Source organism: Staurois parvus, unplaced genomic scaffold, assembly GCF_062004578.1.
Source record: "Staurois parvus isolate SC_StPar_1 unplaced genomic scaffold, SC_StPar_1.0 ptg000131l, whole genome shotgun sequence".
NCBI lineage: Eukaryota > Metazoa > Chordata > Amphibia > Anura > Ranidae > Staurois > Staurois parvus.
In genome coordinates, this window is record NW_028317927.1 from 12,843,409 (window position 1) to 12,869,364 (window position 25,956).

General features: G+C 40.9%; 1 protein-coding gene across 1 annotated transcript in view; it reads right to left on the reverse strand.

Moving 5' to 3' along the window:
- The window catches only part of AADAC (arylacetamide deacetylase), a 45,603-nt gene extending 21,409 nt beyond the window's left edge, over positions 1–24,194 (reverse strand). The window contains exon 1 of the mRNA XM_089672634.1: positions 23,909–24,194. Within this exon, the coding sequence (XP_089528760.1) occupies positions 23,909–24,046 (138 nt within the window). The 5' untranslated portion in view covers positions 24,047–24,194. The remainder of the gene's footprint in view (positions 1–23,908) is intronic.
- Between the last annotated feature and the right edge of the window lie 1,762 nt (positions 24,195–25,956).

Consider the following 25,956-nt stretch of genomic DNA (forward strand, 5'->3'; position numbering starts at 1 on the left):
CAGTGCTTTTTTTAGCACTGACCACTGAATTGATGTCACTGTTTGTGTCAGTGACACCAAGTTAGTTTCCACCCAGTATCAAAATGTCCGTCACAGTCCCGCAGTCCCGCTAAAAGTCACTGAGCATCTCCATGCCAGAAAAAAACAAAATAATCCCATTATCTATACCGCCATTTGAAAACGCTATAACTTTCACGTAAACCAATTAATTTACACGTATTGGGATTTTTTTTTTGCAAAGACATGTCGCAGAATACATTTTGGCCTAAATTTATAATGAAATTTGATTTTTTAAATTCTTTTACTGGACATGTTTAATAGCAAAAAGTCCAAAATATTGTTTTTTTTTCTCAAAATCGTCAGACTTTTTTGCTTATAGCGCAAAAAATTAAAAACTCACAAGCAATCAAATACCACCAAAAGAAAGCTCAATTCGTGGGAAATAAAATTATGTAAATTTAATTTGGGTGCAGCATTGCATGACCACACAATTGTCAGTTAAAATAACACAGCGCCGCAATGCAAAAAATGGCCTGGTCAGGAAGGGGGGTAAATCCTCAGGAGGGCAAGTGGTTAAAGACATGGAAATATATATTCAATCAGATAATCATTGTACTAGCAGCCAGGGTCAACGGTGAGGGGGACTGGGAAGTTGCCCATAGACCCTACTACCTCCAAGGTCGCAGTTAGCTGTCACTATCTGAGACCAGGTTCAGAGTGTAGTACTTGAAACAGTAGGCATGTTTGTGGTTATAAACAGGCTGGATTTGGTACACAAGTAGTGGAAAGCTAAGTAGTAGTATGCTCAAAAAAACAGGTGCACTAAACAGTAGTTGTCTCTGCAAATCATTGATCTGCTCTTGCTGAAACGCCAAATTATTGCAACTGCAATTTGCTGCCTGACAGGGGCCATAGCAGCTGCTACAGCAAACTCCATGTTCTGGCCAGATTATTTTGTTACAATCTCAGAGTCCAGTAGCTGAGACAACAGGCAACTTCGTAATTGTTGAAAAACCACCCAAGCTCTGCAATTACTTGCAGTTGTTTGTGATTATTAAAAAGCTTGTCTTGGTACTCAAGTAGCAGTATGGGAGTGAGATGGAAGAATGCATATTCCTATTGACACCAATGACTGTGGCACAAACTTCCCACTGGCACAAACATTGGGGTATTTGTCTTAACAATGACTACTGACTCCACAGCTTTTTTTTTTTCACTTAACACCCATCCTGGGAATTTTTGCCTCCTACTTATCACCTTACCACATATGCTGGGGCATATTTTCTGATTATGCTATTTAATTTTCACTACCTAGAGACCACTAATACCAGTTTGTTTACAGTGTCCATTGACATTGGCCATTTTTTCTCCAGTAATATAAAAGCCATTACTTTACATTCTCCTGACCACTGCACGCTACACACTGTTTTGGGTTGCAAACTTCTGATACACTACATGGTACATATTCCTGACTGCTGCACGTTGTTATGATTTTTTTTATCAGATAATTCTTAATTACATTTTTTTGTTTTTTTTTTCAACAAAACAAAACATACTTTCCAAGTCAAAACACATTTTCCATACAAGGTCAATCCTCAAGTATATTTTTCCTTATGGGTTATTAAACAATCATTCTCTAATTTTGTACACATAATAAAATCATGGAGTACCTCACGTATGATGTCAAGACCTGAATAGCACAGACAACCAATATAAAACAAAAATAAAGACCAAACTATATAAAGTGCCTACTGTATCTGTCATTACAATAAAGTAAAATGTGTCATACCATATGGATTATTACAATAAACAATCTTACAGGTTATCCTATAGTTATGAATTCCTATCTGGGAACACCAGAACCAATAAGAGTATGATGAGAGACATGCCAGGCAGTACACAACCAGAACAGGAGAGTGCAAAACAAGTGAAGTTGGGTCCAGGCCAGGAATAGCAAGCCACATGTCCCATACTTTTTCAAATTTCGTAGAACAGTTCCTGTGCTGAAAAACTAGTTTCTCTCTAGACACTGCTGCTAGTTGCTTTGTAGTCCCCAACTGTTTGAATGTTCTTCTTTAAGATAGGTTTTTAAAAAGTGTTAGTTCCATAACTATCTCTCTCCTCTGTCTAAAGGTCTTCCTCTCTGTATGCTCTCCATCCACAGCTTGCTTTACATGGAATATCCAAGAAAATGTTATATATGCACATGTTTTTGTGAAGATATATGGCATATGCTTTAAGGACCCAGCCAACTGCTATGGCAAGTAATATTGCACAGCAATGGGGTGTTTTGATTCTGAATATGGTGGATATTTGTTGAAGATTTCTGAGGCCCACTTTCTATAATCCATTCTGCCTCTTCTACATCCAACAAAGTATTGCCTCTGGTTAATATAGCTGTATATTGCTGCTCAATGCAAGAGATCATATGCTTCTACTAAGGAAGCATTGTTACATTCTGAGCATGTAGAGGTTGAAAGGCTGCACCTGTTAAAAGCACACCCATATTTTGATTTCTGCAACTGACCACACAAGCTGTACACTTTACTTTTTATATTTATACATAGGCTTCCCTTTCTTTTACGACATCCCCATCACACTGTACACAATATCAGCATATAGGGTCATCACTTTACTTTTTGCCTCAGGGACCATTTTGTCTAACACCTGCTAATTGCCTCCATTTTCATACTCTTTCCTTTTCTGTCCTGTTATAGTATTTGTGTTGTGTGTCTAAAATTGATTGCACTATCCAGTATAATCTTTAACCGAAAAGATCAGTCTGTGTGAAATAATGAAGAAATAAAGTGGATGTTACTCAGCTATGTCAGCAGGGAGCACAGGAATGGAAGAGTAGGAAGTACATTTCCACCAAGAAAGAAAATCAGATAAGAATCATAACATACAATGGTACAGAAATATAAATAGAAAAAAAGGTTTTCAGATGTTGATTGAGCTTCAAAAGAGAAGTGCAGGAAGACAGAAAAATAAAAAATTATACTGATCTAGATGGCTGCAGCTGCAGCTGTCCCCTGATGGCTCTGCCCTGAGAACTGAGCAGTGAAAGAATGTTTATTGCTCAGTCCCCCCCCTCTTCTCTGAGCAGAGAGCTGGGATTTTCAGTCACTGGCTATCTGCTCTGCCCCTCCAGTGCTCACTGGAGCGCTGGGCTGTGGAGGGGATGGAAGAGGCTGGCTCAGGCTCTCAGCGGCATGCTGAGAGGCTGAGCCAGCTGCCGGTCCCTGCATCTGGTTGGATTTCAACAGTAAAGTCGAGATCTTTTCTGAGTCTGGACCAGCTGAGTGACATCAGCCATCAGCGGGCTTTAGCCCACTATCAGCTGAAAACAGATCACATAAGTGCAGGGTGAACTGCACTCTTGTGATCCCCAGGATAAGTATAGTCAAAAGAGCTTTGGATATACATAGTTACATAGTTAGTCTGGCTGAAAAAAGACAAATGTCCATCCAGTTCAACCAAAAAAAAAAAAAAAAATTATAATCCTATACCCACAATTGATCCAAAGACTCCAATTTGCTCCTGCAAGGGAATAAATTCCTTTCTGATCCCCCGAGAGACAATCGGATATTCCCTGGATCAAGCTTACCTACAAATGTTAGCATTCAGTTATATTTTATGTACTGTATCTAGGAAAGAATACAGGCCTACTTCTTCTTTAAATGGGAGAAATTGCTACAAAGCTTTGGAAGGCAACCCATACTATTTCTAGATGCACCACATGTGTAGTTTGCATAAAAATACATAGGGAAATGTTTTAAAAGGATATTTATATCCTTTTAAAATATATAATATTTATAAATGCCCAGAGCTGGCAGAACTGGCAAATGTTTATTTATTTTTGCTGCTGCTTTGCTGCACATAATTTATACAGCTAACACTTCATTAGAATTGTTACTAGTTAGCAACCAGCAGCATACAATGAAGACTTTAAACAGGAATGTGTAATGTACAATATAGCATATAGAGTGCAAGGGTATGAATGTAATTTAATGTATGTATGCAATATACAGCTCAGTGTACAGAGTACAGAGGTCAGGACTATGCAAATTACAGCACAGCCTAAAGAGTGCATTAGCCATATGTAACAACATATACAGTACAGAGTCTGGCAGTCATAAGTATATAACAGATATTCTCCTGACCCCTGCACTATGTTCTATGTGTAGCACGTACCACCAAAGTAGCCATTGATGTTTGGGCTCCCCTCTCCCTACTATTAAATGACCCACTAGGCACGGGGTCTCCAAACTTTTAGGCCAGTTTACTGTCCCTCAGACTTTACGAGGGCCAGACTACAGCCAGTGGGAGTAGAAAAGGTCCTGACATCAGTGGGAAAAAAATAATGCTCCATTGTTTGGGGTCATTGGGAGGAATTGTGCCCCATCATTGATGTCATTGGACCCTATCATTTCTGTCACTGGAAGGAATTGTGCCCCATCATTGATGTCATTGAACCCTATCATTTGTGTCACTGGGAGGAATTGTGCCCCATCATCGGTGTCATTTGAAGGAGTTGTGCCCTCTTCATTGGTGTAAGTGAGGGGAATTATACCCAGTTGTTGGTACCAATAGATGAAATAGTGCCCCAAGGGCCAGATAAAAGCAAGCAAGGGGCCTTATCTGGCCCCCAGGCTGCAGTTTGGAGATCACTGCACTAGGCAGTACCACACTCTGTGACATACCTGGGCTGAAGGAAAAGTTGTTTATTTGGCCAACAGAGCAAGAGTACAGCAACAATACCAATAAACAGTGGCAAAACAGGGGCAAAAAACAATGCATACAATAACACAACCTAAAATGAAGACAATATTAGAATCATGCATAACTGGCACTCAACAATCTGGTTCAAGGGCAAAGTTTTGACCTCCCAGGCCCTGGGTTAAGGAGATAACAATGGGATATTCTCCCACACTGGTCAGTGGTAAATGTTCATTGATAACTGTTTGTTGGTGGCTGGTGCTGGGGCCTAAAGTCTTTGTTGAAGCGCTCCAAGCAGAATTGTGTAATCCAGAAAGAAAGGGGAAACAGTTAAAAAAAACAAAGCCGGGGGGGGGGCAGAAAGCAGGTAATGCTGTCCCTTGAAGAAGGAATGTATCTAAAATGGTGGCCAAAGGCCTCTCACTACTCTGGGGGCTATTAAGATTAGTCCAACTCCTGGGGCGCCTGGAACAATGTCACTGGATACAAGAGGCAGGCACTTTTTTGCGGCCTCTAAGGGGACTGGCGGCAGTACTGAACACAGTATCAGTGAGTCTGGATGAATCAGCAGATATCCTGGATAGATATCTTTTCACTTACAACACAATGAACTATATAGTCCCACAGCAATGCAGATCTGTACATCACAACTCTAACAGGATCCCACAGGAAAGGAACAGGGAAACAGTCTCTCACAAACTATGGGATACAATCCTCCACCTGCAGCATCATGGGTCCCCCCACTCCAGGCCATGGTCATCAGTGCACACAGAGCAGTCACACCAGCAGCCTCAGTTTCTGAGGGTGCTGCAGTTCAGACTCATTGTAGCAACACACACAACACCAACATTTCTCGCTCTTCAGTAACAGGAGCTCTCGGCAGCGTAGGTCCTTTTCTCACTCCCTATGTGGGATGGTCCACAGTAGCCTGGGCTAACAGTTCCTCCACCCTGCTCTCACACAGCACTATATTCCTGGGCCTTCTGGTCACAAATATTCTCAGGCTTTAGTCACATATACTCAGGCTTAACTCTCTGGGGACTACATGCCCCATCAGTCCTTGTCCCTTCAGCCTTGAGACTGGAGGGCAGGACTTCCCCGAAGCCATCCATCACAGCCCTCTTCTTCTATGAGGCTTTGTGCAAAGTACTTTTAACTACAAAAGTCTGTACAATATTCTGTACATGGGATATTCTTAGGAACTCAAAACACAGCCATGAATTTGTTATGTAAGACCCTGTCTACAGAGTGAAAGATTCAACATTACTCCATCACCTATTCAGCCATCCACTCCTTCACCACTCACCCCAACACAAAAGCAAAAACTTCCTTGAAATGCCTGACTGCATTACAGTAAGAGAGGCTTCAGTTGGGTTCTGAAAAAAGCAGGATCAGTTCGATAAATACCAGTGGAACAGAGAAATGGAGTTGATGACAGGATACTAATTTTATCTGTCAGTTCTGCAGCATAGATTAGTAAATGAAAACTAACATTTGAAGGTTCATATTAAACATACAAGTACTGTATTTCTCTAAGCTGTTATTTTCTCTTTTTACAAATCAGATTAATTTTCTGTACAAGGAACTGCGTAAATAATACTAAATATAGATAGAGTTAGGTCCATATATATTTGGACACAGGCACAATTTTCATACTTTTGGCTCTGTATGCCACCAGAATTAAATCAAAACAATCCAAATGAATTTGAAGTGCAGACTTGCAGCTTTAATTATGATAAATATCAAGTACAAATTTTAGGAACTGCAACCATTTTTATACACAGTCCCTCCATTTTCAGGGGCTCAAAAGTAATTGGACAAATGAATATAAACATAAATAAAATGTTCATTTTTAATATTATGTTGAGAATCCTTTACTGGAAATGACTGCCTGAAGTCTGGAACCCATGGGCATTACCAACGACTGGGTTTCCTCCTTTCTGATGCTTTGCTAGGCTCTAACTATCTGTCTTCAGTTGTTCTTTGTTTTTGCCTTTAGTTTTGTCTTCAGCAAGTGAAATGAATGCTCAATTCAGTGGAGATCAGGTGATTGACTTGGCCATTGCAGAATATTCCACTTCTTTTCCTTCAAAAGCTCCTGGGTTGCTTTTTCAGTGTGTTTTGCATCACTGTTCATCTGTACAGTGAAGCGCCGTCCAATCAGCCTGGCTGCATTTGACTGAATCTAGGCTGACAGTATATCTCTAAACACTGCAGAATTCATCCAGATGCTTCTGTCTTCTGTCACATCATCAATAAACACCAATGACCCAGTGCCACTGGAACCCATGCATGCCCATGTCATCACACTGCCTCCACCATGTTTTACAGATGACATTGTGTATTTTGGATCATGAGCTGTTCCAAGCCTTCTCCACACTTTTTTCTTCCCGTCATTCTGTACAGATTAATCTTAGTTTCATCTGTCCAAAGAATGCTTTTCCAGAACTGGTCTGGCTGTTTTTGATGTTTTATGGCAAAGTCTAATCTGATTTTTCTATTCTTCAGGGTATTATTGGTTTGCACTTTGCAGTGAACCCTTTGTATTTGCTCTTGTGAAGTCTTCTCTTGATTGTAGACTTTGACAACGATATGCCCACCTCCTGGAAAGTGTCCTTCACTTGTCTGGATGTTGTGAATGGGTTTTTCTTTACCATAGAGAGGATCCTACGATCACCCACCACTGTTGTCTTCTGTGGATGTCCAGGCCTTTTTATGTTGCTGAGCTCACCAGTGTGTTCTTCTTTCTTCAGAATGTACCAAACTGTTGATTTTGGCCACTCCTAATGTTGCTGCTATCTCTTTGATGGATTTGTTTAGTTTTTGAAGCCTTACAATGGCCTGTTTCACTTGCATGGACAGCTCCTTTGAACGCATGATGTAGGTTCACAGGAATAGATTCCAAATGCAAATACCACACTTAGAATTAACTCCAGACTTTTTACCTGCTTAACTGATGAAGAAGTAATGAAGGAGTAGCCCACGCCTGGCCATGAAACAGCTTTTGATTCAATTTTCCAATTACTTTTGATCGCTTAAAAAAGGTGGGATTGCTACACTTAGGAGCTATAATTCCTAAACCCTTCCTCCAATTTGGATGTACATACCCTCAAATTAAACCTGAGAGTGTGCACTTTCAGCCCATATCCATTATATAACTATAGCTTGAATATGTTTTGGTAAATACCTGAAACAATCTAAAATTGTGCCTGTGTCCAAATATATATGGACCTAACTGCACATAACAGAAACTGTGCTGGTTTTTTATAAAGGCTTTTCTCCAATTCGCAGCTGTGTTTCTTTTGTACGCAAACATTTTGTTTAAATGCAGCTAAATTGGCTTATCAAAAATCATTGTGCACCAAGGCAATGTTTTAGCCTTGTACTGGAACCACCCTGATTTGTACTTGTATGTTTGCCCAGTGCACGCTAAAAACAAGTAATTAACTCTATAATACTGATTTATTTGTTAGGGAGATACCACTTGCCAAGATCTTTGTACCTGACCTAATCTTGAAAGCCAATGTTCTGTATCATGACTGATACCTGTGTGCTTAATGCTTTCCAAACTTTTCTGGATAGGTTTCAAATCTGCAGAACAAAGTGTTGCCCATGAATAACAAAAACACTGATTATGTATGTTTGCCCAGTGTTTATACAAGAGTACTTTCTTTCTTACTGTAACTGGGCAAGGAAAAACCTTAGCAATTGTTGCTGCAGAAATGTTAGTCTGAAAGGTCAATCAAAGTTAATGACACTTTGAAGGGGTTTTCCACCAATCTATAAAAAATTGATTGGTAGATTAAACAGTATTTTATTTTAAAATGGATACAAATTCATACAAATTAAAAAAAATGTTTTAAATTTTTGGCATTGAAAGAAAAATAAGTTATGATATTTCTCTAGGATACAAACTAAAAGTAGTCCATCTTTGATTTTAGAGGATGCCTTTTAGTGGACTACACATAGACCTTTGACTTTTTAAAAAATGTGTCATTAGGTGTCAAGAACAGAAAAAACCCTGAAATGTTTAGGATAGTTGTTACAAAGTTAAACATTTTGGGTGAAGGAATTTGATTTGTTTTGAAGTGGGGGAAGTAGTGGTATTTTCCTTCATCTCTTAATGGTACCTGGAACATTAAAAAAAAAAGAATGATATTTATTAGCAATATACTGCTAATAAAAAAACTGATATGTATAAGGGGGCAAAGTAGACTATGGATAATGTGCTTGCCACTAACAAATGTTTAAGCTGCATGTATTTCAGGAAGCAATTGTAGGGTGAAGTAAAGGGCAGTCTCTTCCAGTTTCAGTGCCTGCTGTGTAACACCTGACTCATCATATATTACATCTAAAAGATACATTACATTACATTACATGAGGAAGAATACTGTTTTACATGTTATATTAACTTGTCATTCACATGAAATCTTAAAAAATGGAGAAACTCGAAAGTAGTAAAGTAAATGAGTGCTAGTGATCTTCACTAGGTATAGGTGTCTGAGAACTATAAAGTACCAATAGCACAGTATTCCAGCTATAATGACCACTTTCATTGTCATGTTGGTCAAAGAAAAAGCTGTGATTTTAAATTTACCACACCACACCTCATAAAATGTTAAAATACTCAGTGCTACCCAAGTATGCTTATGGTTCCTTAAAATCAGTATCATTAATGTTTATTTCCACTCCATTCCGTTTCCGTTCCGAATATGCTTCTTTGGAAGTTCAGCAAACGGCTAGACTAAATGGATGTTCAGCTGAAATAAACCTCTGGCTGCACAGGGAAGTGAGACATTTAGCAGCAGTATTACTACCACTGCTAAATGTAACTTCTTCTCACTCAGGCTGGGTGTTGGGGAGTTGGAAGATACTGCCATCTAACAAGTAACGCTTCCCTGCCAAGCCTATTTAGCCATCAGCCAGGGATGTCCAACTGACAAGTGTATATGAAAATAATGGCATGGGTCCCACTCCCCAAACTCAAAACAGACCTGAAGGTATATAAAAATACATACAAAGTTTACTTGGACTATGGAGTTTTAGCTTTTTTAATCAGCATTCTGTTTCAGAACAACAGAGAAAGAATTTCAGTAAAACAAAACAAAGAAATTTGAAATAAACTTAAGGCAACCAGATCCCATCCTTATATCAGGGTCCCCATTATATCATAGTCCCCATCAAAGTCCAATGCTACATCAGACCCCCTCCCCTTCCCCTTTAAATTACATTCCACATTTGAGAGTCCTTTATTTACAACATGGTCCCAATCAGCGTCTCCTTCCACATCAGGGTTCACATCAAAGTCCCCATCAGTATCCACTCTTACATCACACACTTATAGTATGGCTAAGAGCTAGGAGATAGAACAGGTCTGGACGGAGGAAGTGCTGTACTCCTAAGAGTGCTGGGACACGCTTATGAACGCTTGTTAGGACGCTGGCAGTCCTAGCAACCAATAACAGTACAATTGCAGTGCAGCTGGGGGAACCTAAGCTTCGGACAGGGGGATGGTGGGGTGATGATGTGAATGTTGGGGAGAAATAAAGACCATAGGCTGACCAGAAAACCTGTTGGGGATGCCACTGAACCTAACTGCAACCTGAAAAAAATCTTGCAGAATGGCCATTGCTGATTTCTAAGGTTCAGCTTAATCCCTGATCACATTATTGTGTACAGGGAATGGGCGTGCCCACTATGCGATTTTGACAGTGTGATTTTCACAAGATTCTGCGTGCCACATTGGGCTAGTCAGTTCAATTAAATGTGTTCAAGTAAAATGCAGAGCTCACAACTCAAGATTCATTACATACAGAAATCATGATAGTATTAATAATATGTGAAAAAAAACATATAAATAATCACAAAGTGTTCATAAACTAAATAATCTTATGGTAAAATCAGATTAGATCAGTCACCACATGGTGTAATGAGATCAGAAGACTTCCAAAGATAGGTAATGTGACACCATCCACTCCCATGCAAGGCTTACCAGAAGGTTTGTGACCCCTTGCTAAGAGTGGTCAATCTGCACTCTATAAGATATTGTTGATGACATTTAGAGTTATAGAGGAGATCTGGTGCTAGAATTATTGCTCTCGCTCTGACATTCATGGCAATACCTCACATGTGTGGTGCGGTCACCGCTTACGTGTACGTATGGGACCAACGTATGTGTTCACCTTTGCATGCAAGCACGGGGGGATGGGACACTTTAAGTTTTTATTAATTTATTGGTGGGCCACTGGTACACTGACAGATGTTTTTGTGCACTTGTACACTGTGACAGATGTTGATCGTCCACCAGCAGACAACAGATCTGAATGTTGCAATGGAACACTATTGCAGATGTTTTTGTGCACTGGTCCACTGTGACAAATGTTGATGGGACACTGGTAAAGATGTTGATGTGACACTTGGACAGGGACAGATGGTGCTTGGTGTACTGTGTGGGGATTGCTGCAATCTGTGTGATCTCTGTATAGCTGAACACTAAAATCATCAGCTAGACAGAGAGCTGTCAGTCACAGGCTGAAATACCCCCCCCCCCCCCCCCCACACTGAGCTCTCGCTGAGCTCTCACTGAGCTCAGTGGGAAGAACTGACACAGAGACACGTCTCTGTTTTCACTGAGTGATGGTTGTGATGGGACATAGCCATCACGTTATTGGAGGGGCCAATCACAGTGCCCATGTCCTGATCTATGATGTGATGTGATGTGCTGTGTTAGGGACTAAGCAGTCCTAAGGCTGCGCAAGGCACACGTTCTGAAAGGATGTACAGGTATGTCCATTTAGAAGGGGAAAGCTCCCACCCGGCCACTGCACATAAATGGCTGGGTGGTTAAGGAGATTGCTAGATCTGCTCCACTATTGTGGTGTAGAAATACCCTTAAACTGGGAGTGAGCATGCCTGCAAGAGTTAAGGGCATTCCTGCTGGGAAACTTTATCTCAGTCTTCCACTGTCCAGTAGTTGGAAGCATTAGATAGGCCATTCTGATTGTTGCCTGCCATAGAGTTCCCTTTACAGTCATTGTATCTTTATAATGAGCCAGTGTATAGTATCAGATTTAACGTTGTTATTGTTGCTATTGTTTAAGCTAAACTTCAGCCAGCCATAGATGGATCGAAATTTTAAATTTTGATCCATGTATGGGCATTTGTGAGTGGGGGGGGAGCCGGAAGGTATTTCATTCAAACTCATTGGACGTCAAATATGGGTCACATAGGGGGCTTACCCCCAAGGTGGGTTTTTCTGGGCTACGTCAAGTATAGAACAGGTCACTCTCCTGACACATGAGCACCCCCACTTGCCTTGCTGTATCCATCAATGCCTAAAGACAAGCAAAGGCTGCTTTCAGGGAAACCTCAACCTTAAGGCAGGACCTCAACTTTAGGAATGGCTGTGCGCCGTGTACAGTTCAGCAAAAACTGTCCTTCGGGCAACTCTCCTGTTCTTCTGCCATTGTACCACTGTTTCTGCTGCATTCAAGAGGGACATGCTGAGTCTCTATCCACTCCACCCATCCAGCACATCTCCGCCACCTTACTCCCAGCAACAGAATGAAGCCCTACTGTGTACCTAGTGTGGACTCCATGCATGCACTAACTTAACTCTTCTGTTGCTGTACCTAGTGCACAGGCTGGGCACCTTTGAGCACTGATTTTCCCCTGTTGCTATGTGAGACAGACCGCCAGGGGACATAATATCAGCAACACTCCCCCGCTGTCACAGGTACACGCTTCACGACAGACTGTCTGTTAAACCTCGGTTAGCCTTGGTAACCACTTGCTGTTTTCATACCCCAATGTGACTAGTGACCCAAGCTGGAAACCACATGTGTGCTGTTTACATGCATACACCTCTGCAATAACTACAGACCAAGCAAAGGCAAAGTTTTAAAGCTTTCTTGGCATATCAGTTCCAAACACAGTGCAGTCTCTTCCTATCTACCGTAATCCCTAACTGAGGCTTGTGGCTGCCCCAATGTATCTGCATAGAATCCATAATGGTGGTATCCAGAGACTGCTATCTTTGGGGCAGACTATGGGTCCCAGCAGCCCCCCTACATTGTGGACGACTCCCGGAGGCAGGCGATTGGCTGGAAACAGAAACAGAACCTGGCAGAAGGAACTCTAGAGAGGGACAGGACTTGGCAGAAGCAGCAGCTGGAGGTTACATATTGCTGGCTGTCTGTACTGATCACTCTTATCAACTTTAGTACAACCAGCCTGTCTAATTTTAATCATTCATTCACTACCATTGGCTATAACAGCCGGCAGTGATCATTGTATTCTGATGGCTGGGAAACCTCCACGCTGTTAGAATACAAAAGCTCCACGGGAGGGATTCCTGTGGTTGAAGGAAGGACAATTGCTAAATCAAAGCCAATTTTTATACTACTGGTGTGTTGATGAGTGTCAGGTTCCCTTCAGGGCAGTTCACCACTGAGAGACAGCAGAAGGACCCATCTATTCAGCAGCTGCCTAGGGTGTCAGCTCTACAAATAATCATGTTGAGATTGCTGACATTGAATCCACTATTAAAAAGAAGCAACATTATAGTCCACTTTTATCACAAAAGTGCACTTATCCCTAGATGATTTCATAAAGCTAACAGCTTCTGCACACTGGCATTCTTTCCCTCATTGTCAGTTATCATCAAATAACAGAGAGGTGGGGAAATGAAAGGGCAGAACAGGACTCTTGTTCTCTTTATACCATAGTTTCTTCCCAAATGCAGTCTGCATTAATCAACATTGAAAACCATGTTCTGATATCTGCTCGTGGCAGGCTGTGTGTACAAAGTAAACATGTCACTTTCTAGTTTTCAGCTGACAAAACGGGACATAAATGATTAGTGCAGAATATGATCATGTACACATATAGATATCTAGCATCTGTGACTGTGACAATGCCTCCAAGTTTTGCAATTATGTTTCAATCAAGCAAGTGTTTATTTTAACCACTTAAACTCCAGGAGGTTTTACACCCCCCCCCCCCCCCCTCTCCCACCTTCACCAGGGCATGTTTTGCTATTTAACACTGTGCTACTTTATCTGCCAATTCAAAACTATACCCAAATGAGATTTACATCATTTGTCTCACACAAATAGAGCTTTTTGGTGGTATTTGATCACCACTGGGTTTTTTCTATTTTTTGCTCTATAAATGGAAAAATACAAACATTTTTCTCCTGATGTACTGACAGCCTATCCTATTTCTTGAGGCCATACAATGCCAGGACAGTGAAAATAAGCCCCAAAGTACCCCCTTTTGGAAAGCAGACAGTCCAAGGTATACAGTAAGAGGTATGACAAGTTTTTTGAAGCTGCAATTTTTGTCACAATTTTTGAAAATGAAGAAATTAAATATAATTTCTTTTTACAATTTTTTTTTTTAACATACTGTCACCAGTGCAGTACAGCGTCATCATATAACTGGTGTGCCAGTCACCAGGGATACTGACTGGTAAAAGTATATAACATAAATAAATATAAATATAATATTTTTTTATTTTATTTTTAATAATATTTTCTTTTTTTTTACTTTTTTCATTTTTTATTTACAATTTTTTTTTACATACTGTCATCAAAATAGTTCAGTGTCCATGTCACCATAGTGATACTGTACTACTCAGAGGGGTGATCAGGGATATTTTTTTTTACCTTTATTGCTTTTAACAGTGATGATCATTGTTATAAGCAATAGTGTTACTGTCATGAATGGCTTTCATTCATGACTTAGTGTTTACTATTGTGATGCTGTGATTGGTCACAAGTGATCACATGTTACAGGGTGCTGTGATTGGCCCAGGTACCATGAGATCACTTGTGACCAAACACAGCATGACAATAGTAAGTACAATGTAATGAATGAAAGCCATTCATGATAGTTTTGCTTACATTGTAATTATGTGAAAACTATGGTTGGTCATAGTGATCACATGATATCCAGGCCGACCCAGGGGACACACCATTGTGCATGTGCTCTGTCACGTACCAGTATGTCGCAGTGCCTGCTGCGCACAATAAAAGTACTGTGGGCGGGCAGCAAGTGGTTAAACATGATTTTAAACAAAAGAGGAAACCCTGCATAATAAGCTGTACATTTCTGAAAAACTGGTTTGTGCAAAGTTTTGAAAAGTGCTGTACCATAGCCAATAATTACAAGCATCCTGTTAGATTCTATTTTTGGCCAGGAATATGACAACTGATTTATTATCTGACCTGGAACAAGCATGCAAGAGGGAAGATAAGCCTTTCAAGCCTTTACTGACTTGAAGTGATACTAAAGTCTTGTTTGTTTTAATAACAAACATGTCACACTTATCTGCTCTGTGCAGTGGTTTTGCACAGGGCAGCTCAATCCTACTCTTTTTTGGTCCCCTGTCGGCGATTCTGGCTCCTCCCACCTGAGCAATGCTCCCATAGCAAGCAGCTTGCTATGGGGGCACTGGTACATGCTTGTCCCCAAGCCCCACTCTCTGCATCCATAAGACACAGCAGAGCAGGACTCGGACCTGCCCCCCCTCTCTCCTCACAGGCTGTGATTGACAGCAGCAGGAGCCAATGGCTCCCACTGCTGTGTCTCAGCCAATGAGGAGGGAGAGACCCGGGAAAGCCAAGTTTCCTGTGCACATTGCTGGACTGAGATTGGGTTCAGGTGAGTATTAGGAGGGGCACACTGAAGTTTTTTTCCCTTCTGCATACAATGCATGAAAGTAAAAATCCCTAAGCCTTTAGAACCACTTTAATGCTAGGCCCGGGGCAGTGAATGCCAAGGCTTGGGTGAACATTCTGGAGCCTGTACCTTTAAAAACCAAGTCAGTAGTGGTAGCTTCCATATTTCAGGCATGACACGTTCCTTTTAATTAACACCATATTAGTTTCAATATAAGATATAGGCATTTAAAAAAATACTTTCAAAGTGCATCTGTAATGAGGCTATGGATGTTCAAATACTTACATAATTCTAACATGAAGTAAATAAGCTTTTAGTCAGGCAAATACAAAAAAATGCATATGAACATTTTGTATCTAGTCAGCAGGTGTCATTTTAGGCCGAAAAAAACCCTTGTGTGTACAGGGCTCAATAGCTCAAGCTGGAATTTACACACACAACTTAGAAGTCAGAAGAGCAAAATTTCCCACCTCAGTAAAATAAAATTGACCTCAACCCTTTATAGTTCCTTCAAAATCCAACCAAAGTAACAGAAATAAATATGCCATGTGATAGCTATTATAGTACAAAGGTCCATTTTCATAGTTTGTTTTCCACTTTCCTATTATAGCAATTTAGTTTAAGAACTGCATAGTTTAGTGGGCAACAGATTTTAATGTGCTGCAGATTGCACTTTAATAGGACTAGACAGATACAACCCCTTTCTTCTTCAGCAATACCTGTATGTGTAAGAAAGCTTGCATAAGGGATGCGGTTGTAACTTTTCAATGAGCAGCTGATTACTAGGCCCAATCTATATGTGGGCAGGGAGAATGTCTTTAACCCTGTGTAAGCTTCGACACTGATCAGCTTGGTGGGGCAGAGTGGCAAAGGTGATTATCATTGGGTGTAGAAAAGGGGGCTCCTAAGAGAACCTGTCAATTTGCCCTGTGACAGATTACCTTTTAGTTGTAATTTGGCTCCTAGCAAATACTGTATGCCTACTCATGTTGTGTGTTTTGCTGTTTTAGACTGGGATTCAGAAACTGAATTCCACTTACAAACCAGGAATACATATACACTGATATCCTCTTGTATCCATATTCTGCCAGACTCTGATGTCTAGAAATACATATTACCAGCCCCTGGTGTTAAAGAGTTGAGTGGGCACACATTTGGTGTATACCCCATCAATGTTCTCACCTCAAAACTTCCTGAATTTGACTTGGTATCAATCCACTGCAGACCCCTATACAGCAAGACTAATGCCTGGTACACACAATGAGAATTTCGGACAAATGAGCGTCTTTTTTTTTTCATGCTAGTCTTATATCAAAAACAAATAGGTTACTGGAGTTACGAGAATTCTCCTAAGACAGAATACAACTTTGGAAGTGATATGATGTATTGATTAGAATAAGGCCTGGAGCTAGATGGGCAGCATTGGCGGAAGGCCTGACATGACTAAGTTAGCAGGATAGGCAGAGGAAGGTAGGGTTAATAGAGGAGTTTTGGTTTAAAAAGGGAAAGTGGTAGCTGATTGGAGGAGGCTCGGGTGTGGCTTAAGAGGGGCCAGGTGGCTCGGGGAGATAGTAGGGTGGTGCCAAAGTGGTCGGATTCAGTCAGAGCTGGAACAGTGTAGGACAAGTTTCTTCCACCCTTCCTCCTGAACGACTTGTTTGACAGCTCCTTGTTCATGGGGCTCACCTTGTTTGGTCCTTCCTGACCTTTCGGTGGTTCTAGGGCAGTTTACTGGATGGGCGTGTTCCTGTGTTTTGGGAGTGTGTGCTTGTCTTCTGAGTTTCTTTTGTCATAGCAGTTGGCAGGGGTCTCAGAGTCTTGGAAGGCAGTGATGGTTTTATTATTTTGGAGAATGGTGGGTTGGGCTCATCACAGGTATGGGTGTACCTATCCTAGCAAATTTATTGCAGTAATGGTTCAGGAGAAAGTTGGTTGTATCAAGGGTAATTTTAGGAAATTGTCCCCGAGTCGGTGTATTTGCATCTGGGGGCCTTGAAGTCTATGTTGGTGGTAGATACAGTCGGTTGGTCGATATATAAGTCGCCTTCTAAGACCCTAGACTTTAATGAGGTAATCCAGAATAACAGTAAGGTCATTAACGATTAGGTGAGTTATTATGAAGAATTGGTATTTTTGGTAACAAAATGTTGTAAACTTGTTGTTTAATAAAAATGGCTGCTATGGCCATTAAACTCCAATGTGGGTCAGTGTCGTTTTTGATTTGGGGAGGTCACAGGTTTAGGTGGGGGGGTTTTAAAGGTTTAGGAGCAGCTGTAATATCGGCAATACCTTAGTCAAGTAATGTGTTCTTTCATTTCTGAGCATGCACATCCTTATTCACTTGATTTTGTTACGGAGACAACTGTACTGATTACATAAAAATCATTTGTTCTGTTATTGTACATGAAACATTTTCATGCTTGTCCCTTCAGATAATTTTTCATGAACTGTCGCGATCGGCTCCCAAAAGCTGTGAACCAACGGTCAGATTATCGGATGATCACTCTAAAAGCAGTATTTTTCACCTGATATTTTCATCTAGGCTTATGGGGACGGGCAGGACTGAGAGCCAGCCATGTGAGTTGCACGTAAGTTTGTTGGCATACTTATAGGAGAGTGCTCAAGTATGAGCTCACCTGACTGTAACTGCACTTTTACTTTATAAACAGCAGGCTGGGGATACAGAGTGGACACCTTTGTATTCCATAACTGTAAGTGGTGTCATTCACTTGGCTGTGTGATGGGGCTGTGTGTCTAAGGAGTGTAAGGAAAAACAAAGCCTTTGGCAGATAAACTATTCCCTTATATTTATTTTAAATGTACATTTAGCTGTTTGCCTGGAGTTCAGGTTTAGGCATGTAGTCCTCACCATTATAACAGCTGGGGCTAACACTTTTTGGCATACCAGACTTGTTAGCATTATGAATGTTCCCCATAGCATCCTATTTTTGGCAAATCCAATCAGAGGCTCTTACTGACCTTTGTAATACTGTATTATATTAAGTGACTAAGCCCTGGTTCACACTGATGTGGCGCGGAATTTGCAGCGTTTTCTGTGTGAATTCCGCACTGCATCAGAATTTCATCCCGTTCATGCGAACTGCTGCAGGTGTGTATATCAAGCTAACAACACCCCGAAAGCGGTCCGCAAAACATGCGATGTGCAGAATCGGATCACATAGGTGTGAATTCCCATGTGATCCGATTCTAGTGCAGACCCAAAAAGGGCCCTGCACCTTTTTGGTGCAGGTGCGGTGCGATAAGAGCCATACAAAATGTATGGCTCCAATCGCAGCGCACACAAAACGCATGTGATTTGTACAGGAATGCGGTGCGGTTCTTGTACGAATCACATACAATATAACGCACCGCATATATGTGAAACCAGGCTCAAACAAAGAATTGTTAAGCTAATTTAAGCTGTTTTTATTAGGTATCTGTGAAACAAAGGTTGAATGTCTGTAACCTTTGCCATGAAAAGGAAAGCAAACTGTGCTGTGCAATTTGTTGTTTAGAAGCATTTTACGAGTTAAGATAAAAGGTCGCAAAGTCCAGACTCAGCATAAAATCTGTTTGCTGTGAACTGTGCAGTCTACTGAGTACGGATTTCCTCTGTGCAGAATCTCCCAAACTATTCTCTTACAAAGGAATCCTTCCTGGAGCTAAAACAGAACTTCATAAAACATATTTGTATTGGTGAAAAGATCTAACTTGCAACCTCTAACCTCATTCCATACAAAAAGAAAACCTGTTCGGTGACCACTATACGTTTCACAACCCTTCTCACAATATGAAGAGGCTATGTATTGTATTTCTCCAGTTAAGGCTGACAAGGTTGTTTTGAGGAAACCATACTGAAAGAAACTACTATGCAGTTTATTTAGTCTCGGATATTTTAGTGCCTAAAACAACAGGCGATGCAAGACTAGTAACCACAAACTTGCTAGCACATCGATACGATACTGCATCTTTCCCCCACTGGCTCTGCAGTGAGAACTGAGTGATCCATCACCACAAGCCAAGTGCCAGTCCAAGCTTCTGGTTGGATTCCGACCATATGGTCCGGATCTTTTCAAAGCCTGGACCAACTGAGTTCTGTCAGGCAAAAGTGGTCTTTAGCCCGCTATCAGTTGAAAACAAGTCACAGATGTGCAAAAGGAACTGCACTGTTGTGAACCTACAGGAGACCTATAGCCAAAATTGCTTTAGCTATACTTATCATTTAAGTATGAAAAAGTCTGAGTACCTACAGAGCCTTGTTAGTAAATTTTGAGGTTGTGGTTCATGTAGGTGCAGGGCATCAGGATGGGGTAGAGCCAAACCGTGAATACAAAGCAGCCTTGGCACTTAAATAATTTAAGCCCAAATTTGTGCAAGAGATAAGGTAGCAAAGGTCAATGTGTAACAGTGTTTATAATTTTTTACCTCATTTAACTCTGTAAAGCTATATGTTTTCAGTAAAGAGTGAAAATAATCTGTTTTTCGTAGGTGGGGCAATTGCCACTTAGTAGCCAACACATTGTTACAACACTCCTCAACTGTACTTCTGACATCAACCAATGTTTTCAGGCTTCAAGGCCAGGTCTTGACCAGTGATGGTCTGAACACCCCCCCCCCCGTTCAGTTCGCGGTAGAACATTCGAACCTAAAAAAAAGTTCTACCGCAAAAATCGAACATACTGCAAGTCTATGGGACTCGAATTTGTAAATTCAAAAGTTCCCATTTTGAAGGCTTATATGCAAGTTATTGGCCATAAAAGGGGTATGGGGACTCGGGTACTGCCCTGAGGGACATGAAACAGTGGAAACATTTTTTTTCAAAAACTACCGTTTTTAAAGGGGCAGTCATTTTTCATTGCTTAAAGTTAAAAAAATAATAATTAAAAATTCCTTTCAATATCATGCCTGGGGGGGGGGGTCCCCTTAACCTACCTGCAAAGTTGCACATCTGTACAATGTATAGAACCTGCTGCAGCAGGACTGCCATTTAAAAAAAAAATGAAATTTTTATTAAAAAAACACAAAAAAGAAAACAACAGTGTGAGGTTGCCCCCCCCATCTACACCAGACCCTTTAGGTCTGGTAGGAAGGTTAGGATGGACCCCACAGTAGATTTTTTTTCTTTAAAATGCATGGGGTTCCCCCTAAAAGCCACACCAGGCCCTTTAGGCCTCGTAGGACGTTTAAGGGGAACCCCCAAAAAATGGGGGAAAACCATGTGGTCCCCCCTAAATTCCTAGCAGACCCTTGATCCGATTACAGGCCTGGCAGGCCAGGAAAGGGGGGTACGAATGAGCACCCCCCTCCCTGGTCCTTACCAGGCCACTTGCCCTCGGCATTGGGACGGTGTTCCCATGCCGATGAGGACAAGGGCCTCTTTCCCACAACCCTGACTGGTGGTTGTGGGGGTCTGCAGGCGGGGGGCTTATTGGAATATGGAAGCCCCCTTTAACAAGATGGCCCCCAGATCCCAGCCCCCCCATGTGAATGAGTATGCAGTTCATGGTACCGCTACCCTATCACAAAAAAAAATGTGTAGTGTAAAAAAAAGACAGGAGAAAGTATTTGACGAGTTCTTTATTAAAGAAAAATAAAGGACCCGAAAAAGAAAAAAAACCCACTCCGCCCTCGACACTGGCTCTCGCCATCTGACAGCTGCTCCGGGATGGCAATTCTTAAATAGGATGATGATGTCACAAGGGGGCAGGATCACCCATGCCCCTTGTGATGTCATCATGCCCTGTGATTGGCCAAAGCATAGCACTTGACCTGTGGCCAATCACAATGCGTTGTCAAGGCGCAATGCATTGTGGGATGTGGCGGGCAAACAGCCCGCCAAACGCCCATACCATTCGTGTATTCTCAGAAAACACAAACAGCCCATATTATAGTCCAAGTAACGTTTGACTCAAACATGTAGACCATCACTAGTCTAGACTAGTAAGTACCTGAATTTAAGCTGGCCATAGACATTTGAGCAGCTTTAGAATTGCAAGATATGATCATTTCACAGTTGTGCTCATAAATGTTTCTGTCCTAAGCAGCAAATCTGAGTTTGCACAAACATTAATATTGCGGCTATGAATAAAGAAGGGGACAATGTTGCTTAATACACTTCTAGTTCATTTTGGTGGGCAAAAAAAGGATACAATACCAGGTTTTCAACTCTGAGATCATTAGGTGGGATTTTCTGCAGCCAACCTTTGGACATGCTATTGGCATCTAATCTGGCAGAAACTGGCTGGCTGGATGAGGAGAGCACCCCATTTCATGTATTTGGGACCCTAATACTGATAAAGTGACTGAAAGAGAAATTCACAGTGCTGATCTTAAAATGTTACTAAACCCGTAACAGTAAAATCAGTCTGTATATGCAGTAAAGCAAGCTTGTTATATTCACTGTGGAACTTAAGGAGTTAATCCTCCAGATTGTGTAAAAACGATGTTTGATCCTTTCTTCTCTGCCCCTCTTCTTGTTGAAATGACCACCTGATACAGACTGAACCCATGGTCACCTGTACATGCTCAGTTTGGTGTGTATCTCCTAGATTGTAAGCTCCAAGGAGCAGGGCCCTCCTATCCCTCTTGTATTGAACTGTATTGTGTCTGTATTGTCTCCCGTTATATTGTAAAGCACTGAGCAAACTGTTGGCGCTATATACATTTATTTAGTTATTACAGGTACTTATATAGCGCCATCAATTTACGCAGTGCTTTACACATATATATATTGTACATTCACATCAGTCCCTAACCCTCAAGGGGTATACAGTCTAAGGTACCTAACTTACATTCATACATACTAGGGCCAATTTAGACAGGGTCCAATTACCTACCAGCATGTCTTTGGAGTGTGGGAGAACACCGGAGTACCCAGAGGAAACCCACGCAGGCACAGGGAGAAAATGCAAACTCCAGGCAGGTGGTGCCGTGGCTGGGATTCGAACCAACAACCCTAGTACTGCCAAGCTGAAGTGCTAACCATTTAGCCACTGTGCTGCCCCAAATCCTGTATAATAATAATAATAATATTGCTGGGGAGGTTTTTTTTTTTTCTTGGAAGGGTGCATGTTATCAGCACAGGGTCAATCAGCACTGTCCAGACAGAGTCAGAGGTTTCACATCCTCCTAGAGCAGAAAGAAAACTCCTCCTACAAGCTTTAACCAGTGCTCTGCTGAAGTCACAAGACTGCTTTAACTGCTGATGAGAAAAGGTATTTAGCAGTTTATATTTACTAAAATAATTGCATTTCCATGTTGTGTGTACTGTGGGAGCCCAGATAGAATGGATGCAGGGTCCTGGGTTTATTATCACTTTAATGATAGGGCTGAAAACTGTGCTATAGAAAATACATATAAATCCATGCCCGTGATCAATCAGCTTCTGCAATCCAGCTTTTTGCAAATTAATAATGCAATTAAACTGATTGCTAGAAGTAACAAGGATGTTTGTATTTGCTCACATCAGCCCCAAAGAGACTTTGTAGATAAGTAAATATTTCCTATCGTCCTCAGTGCAATAATTGTAAACGGAACTGACATGAAGCATTTGCAGATTATACTAATAATGCTTGGTAATTACATACAGCACATAGTACATGTGTGCAGGGATGCAGCTAGTGCTGAGCTAGTTTTGCTGTCAGTTTAGCAATCACTGCTGAGTTCAGAAGAAAAGGTAATTTCACAACCACATATACAGTATGTGAAGATGTACACGTTTATGTTTTCTTTGTGTGTTGTTCTGTTAGAAGTTATTGTAGTTATGTTTTTTTTTTTTTAATTTAACAGTAAGTACATTAGGATGCTGATTCACTCCGCACAATTTAAACCTAAGACTTGGTATAATACAGTAAAATTGTCTACATACAGGTCAGCTACAAATTACCAATGTGATTGTTTCCCCTGATCTGTAATTATATACACTGACTTATATAGATCCTAAAAGCTCTGCATGCTGGAAGATCTCTGATGCTGTATTTGCTCTTGGCTGCTGTTAATTATTATTCCGAAATAATACCAGGAGTTTATGCAGGGTATTAGATGTGGAACACTGAAACAATAAACAATTGAACACTGACCTAAGAAGCAAAGCTTCTCACCCTGGTGAACTCACAAATAATAGAACAGTTAACTCCCAAACTACCAATAGCACTACTCAGATATGTCTCATTGCTGAAGGAAATTTGGTAATGATTAGCCAATTAAAGATCCATAAGTATTAGCAAAACTCAACTTCCATGCAAGTGCAGCCATAAGTCTAGTTAGAAAAATCCTACAGTCATTTTTTTACAGGAGTGACTTCAGAAATAGATCCCCTAGCACATATCCATACTACAATTCAGCAGGATTTTCTAAATCCTGATTACAGAATTCCATTGCTCATGTGCAGTTTGTCTTGAATGCGTATTTAAAAGCTGTTGAAAACGATAAAAGGATTAAGTCATTAGAAATGCACGCCAGGACTTCAGAGAACAGTATACGTATAATACAAAAAGGTTAGACTTACCGCATGTCCTAGAGTTCTAAAAGTTGCATCTAACAACATCACTTTGAATTTCTCTTCCACATTGTCTGGCAGAGGCTTATAAATGTAGTATGCTAGCAGCACAGTCACAAGCACAAAGCACACTGATTTTGATGCCATGTCCAAATCCAGTGCCCACGTCTGTCTGTCAAGACTCTTCTCACCGCCTGTGTTGCAAGTCAGCAGCAGAACTGATAGGGCAAGTTAATCTACTGGACCTGAGCCTACTCGTCATCTGATCTCCACTGCAGACTACAGAAATGCTGTGACAGGCAGTTGGGTAGATCATTACTAGGAGATTCTGTCACAGTTAGTAGCACAGATCATACTGCTTACACACCCATATATAGGTAAATAGGCATGATCACACCAGCTGAGCATACATATTTTGCCCTGTAGAGATAACTCAAGCATTGGTATTAAAATAAACCTGTCACAAACCCAGGCAATTCAAACCGACTATATACAGTAAAAATGCATAAGCAGAGGTTTCCATGAGTAATAGCTGCATGCTAAAATGAGTAGATTGACAAAAACTAGCAGATGAATGTATATGCATATCTTGACTTTTCTTCAGCTTGAGCTTGGCTCCACTCCCTCCTATCTCAAACGATTTTGATTAATTGACCTAGTGATGAGCATTTGCTGACCAACTGAAGTAATTGAGAGGTAAGAGGAGTAGGGCCAAGCTCAGCTTTTTTTTTATTTAAATATAAAAAAGTAAATTATATTCCTGTGCCTATAAACTCTGCTATGGACGTACTAACAGATTTTATGTGCATTTTTTGTTCTTAATCATTATGTTTGTTTTCTTCTGTTCTGTTTGTTTTCATTTTTTAATCATATGTAGAGTTTGAATTTTATTTTGACAGATTTACTTTAGTTAGGGTGAATAATAACAAAACTCTATATAGGAAACAAAAAGAGGGCGCATTACCTTTAAAAATTAGATTTATTTATGAAAAGTAAAATACTCACAAGAGAAATAACATCAAATGGAAAGCATGTCACAAGGGATGCAATGCGGTCCAAAACCTCTGCAGAGGCTGCATAAACACTGGCTCTGAGTAAGAGGTACAACCTCGAAACGCGTCAGTCACCAGCTATCTAGAGGTCTACAGTACCCCCCAGACCACCTTCAGGGGTTTTGGACCTCATTGCATCCTTATATATAGTTCTCTTTGGATTTCCCTATTCTGTTGAGGAGAGCAAGGCTTGCATTTCTTTCTTACTCATATGGGGATATTGACATTTGTGGAGTCCACAGTCCAGAGCAGGAGCACAGGCATTCGGTTGCTTTTTTTTTCTTTCCAGATCTGAACAATAGCAAACAGCTGGGAAAATCCCACATTTTGAGATTGTTTGGCCTGAAGATACACAGGTCCAGTGTAGTGAATAAATGTACTCAAGAAATGATTGTCTTAAAGCAGAACTTCACCCAAAAGGGGATGTTCCATTTGCTTGCCTTCCCCCCCCCCCTCCACTGCCGCATTTGGCACTTTCCGGGAGGGGGGGGAGCAGGTACCTGGTTTTAACAGGTACCCGCAGTGATCTGAGCAGGCCATTCTTCCCACTTTCTTCTCCTGCAGCCTTCTGGAATACGTCACAGGTCCAGGCCAGTTTCCTATTGCAAACTGGCTGTGAAGCTGCAAGACTTAACTTCCGCTTTCCCTGAAAATTAAGTGAATTCATTGGGGACCCCCAGGTCTCCAGAACTAGTGCCCCAATGTAAAATATCTCCTCTATTATTTTTCTGGGGTCAACTCCAAATGTGGGGTTTCTTTTACTTTCACTTTCGATGATAATGGTAAACAGGACAAATACAAAGGGTAAATCTTTCTAACAGCAGCACAGACATCCATAAAGACCAACTGGTGTTCTAATTCATCTCCACTCCATCCGAAACTGAAAGAAAACATGTTGCCTTTAGTTATAATTTAAAGTTGAACTCTGTGACATACATGTGACATGAATGTACAGATTTGAGTAGATAAGATGTGACCTGTAGAGAATATGACAATGTAAATCTA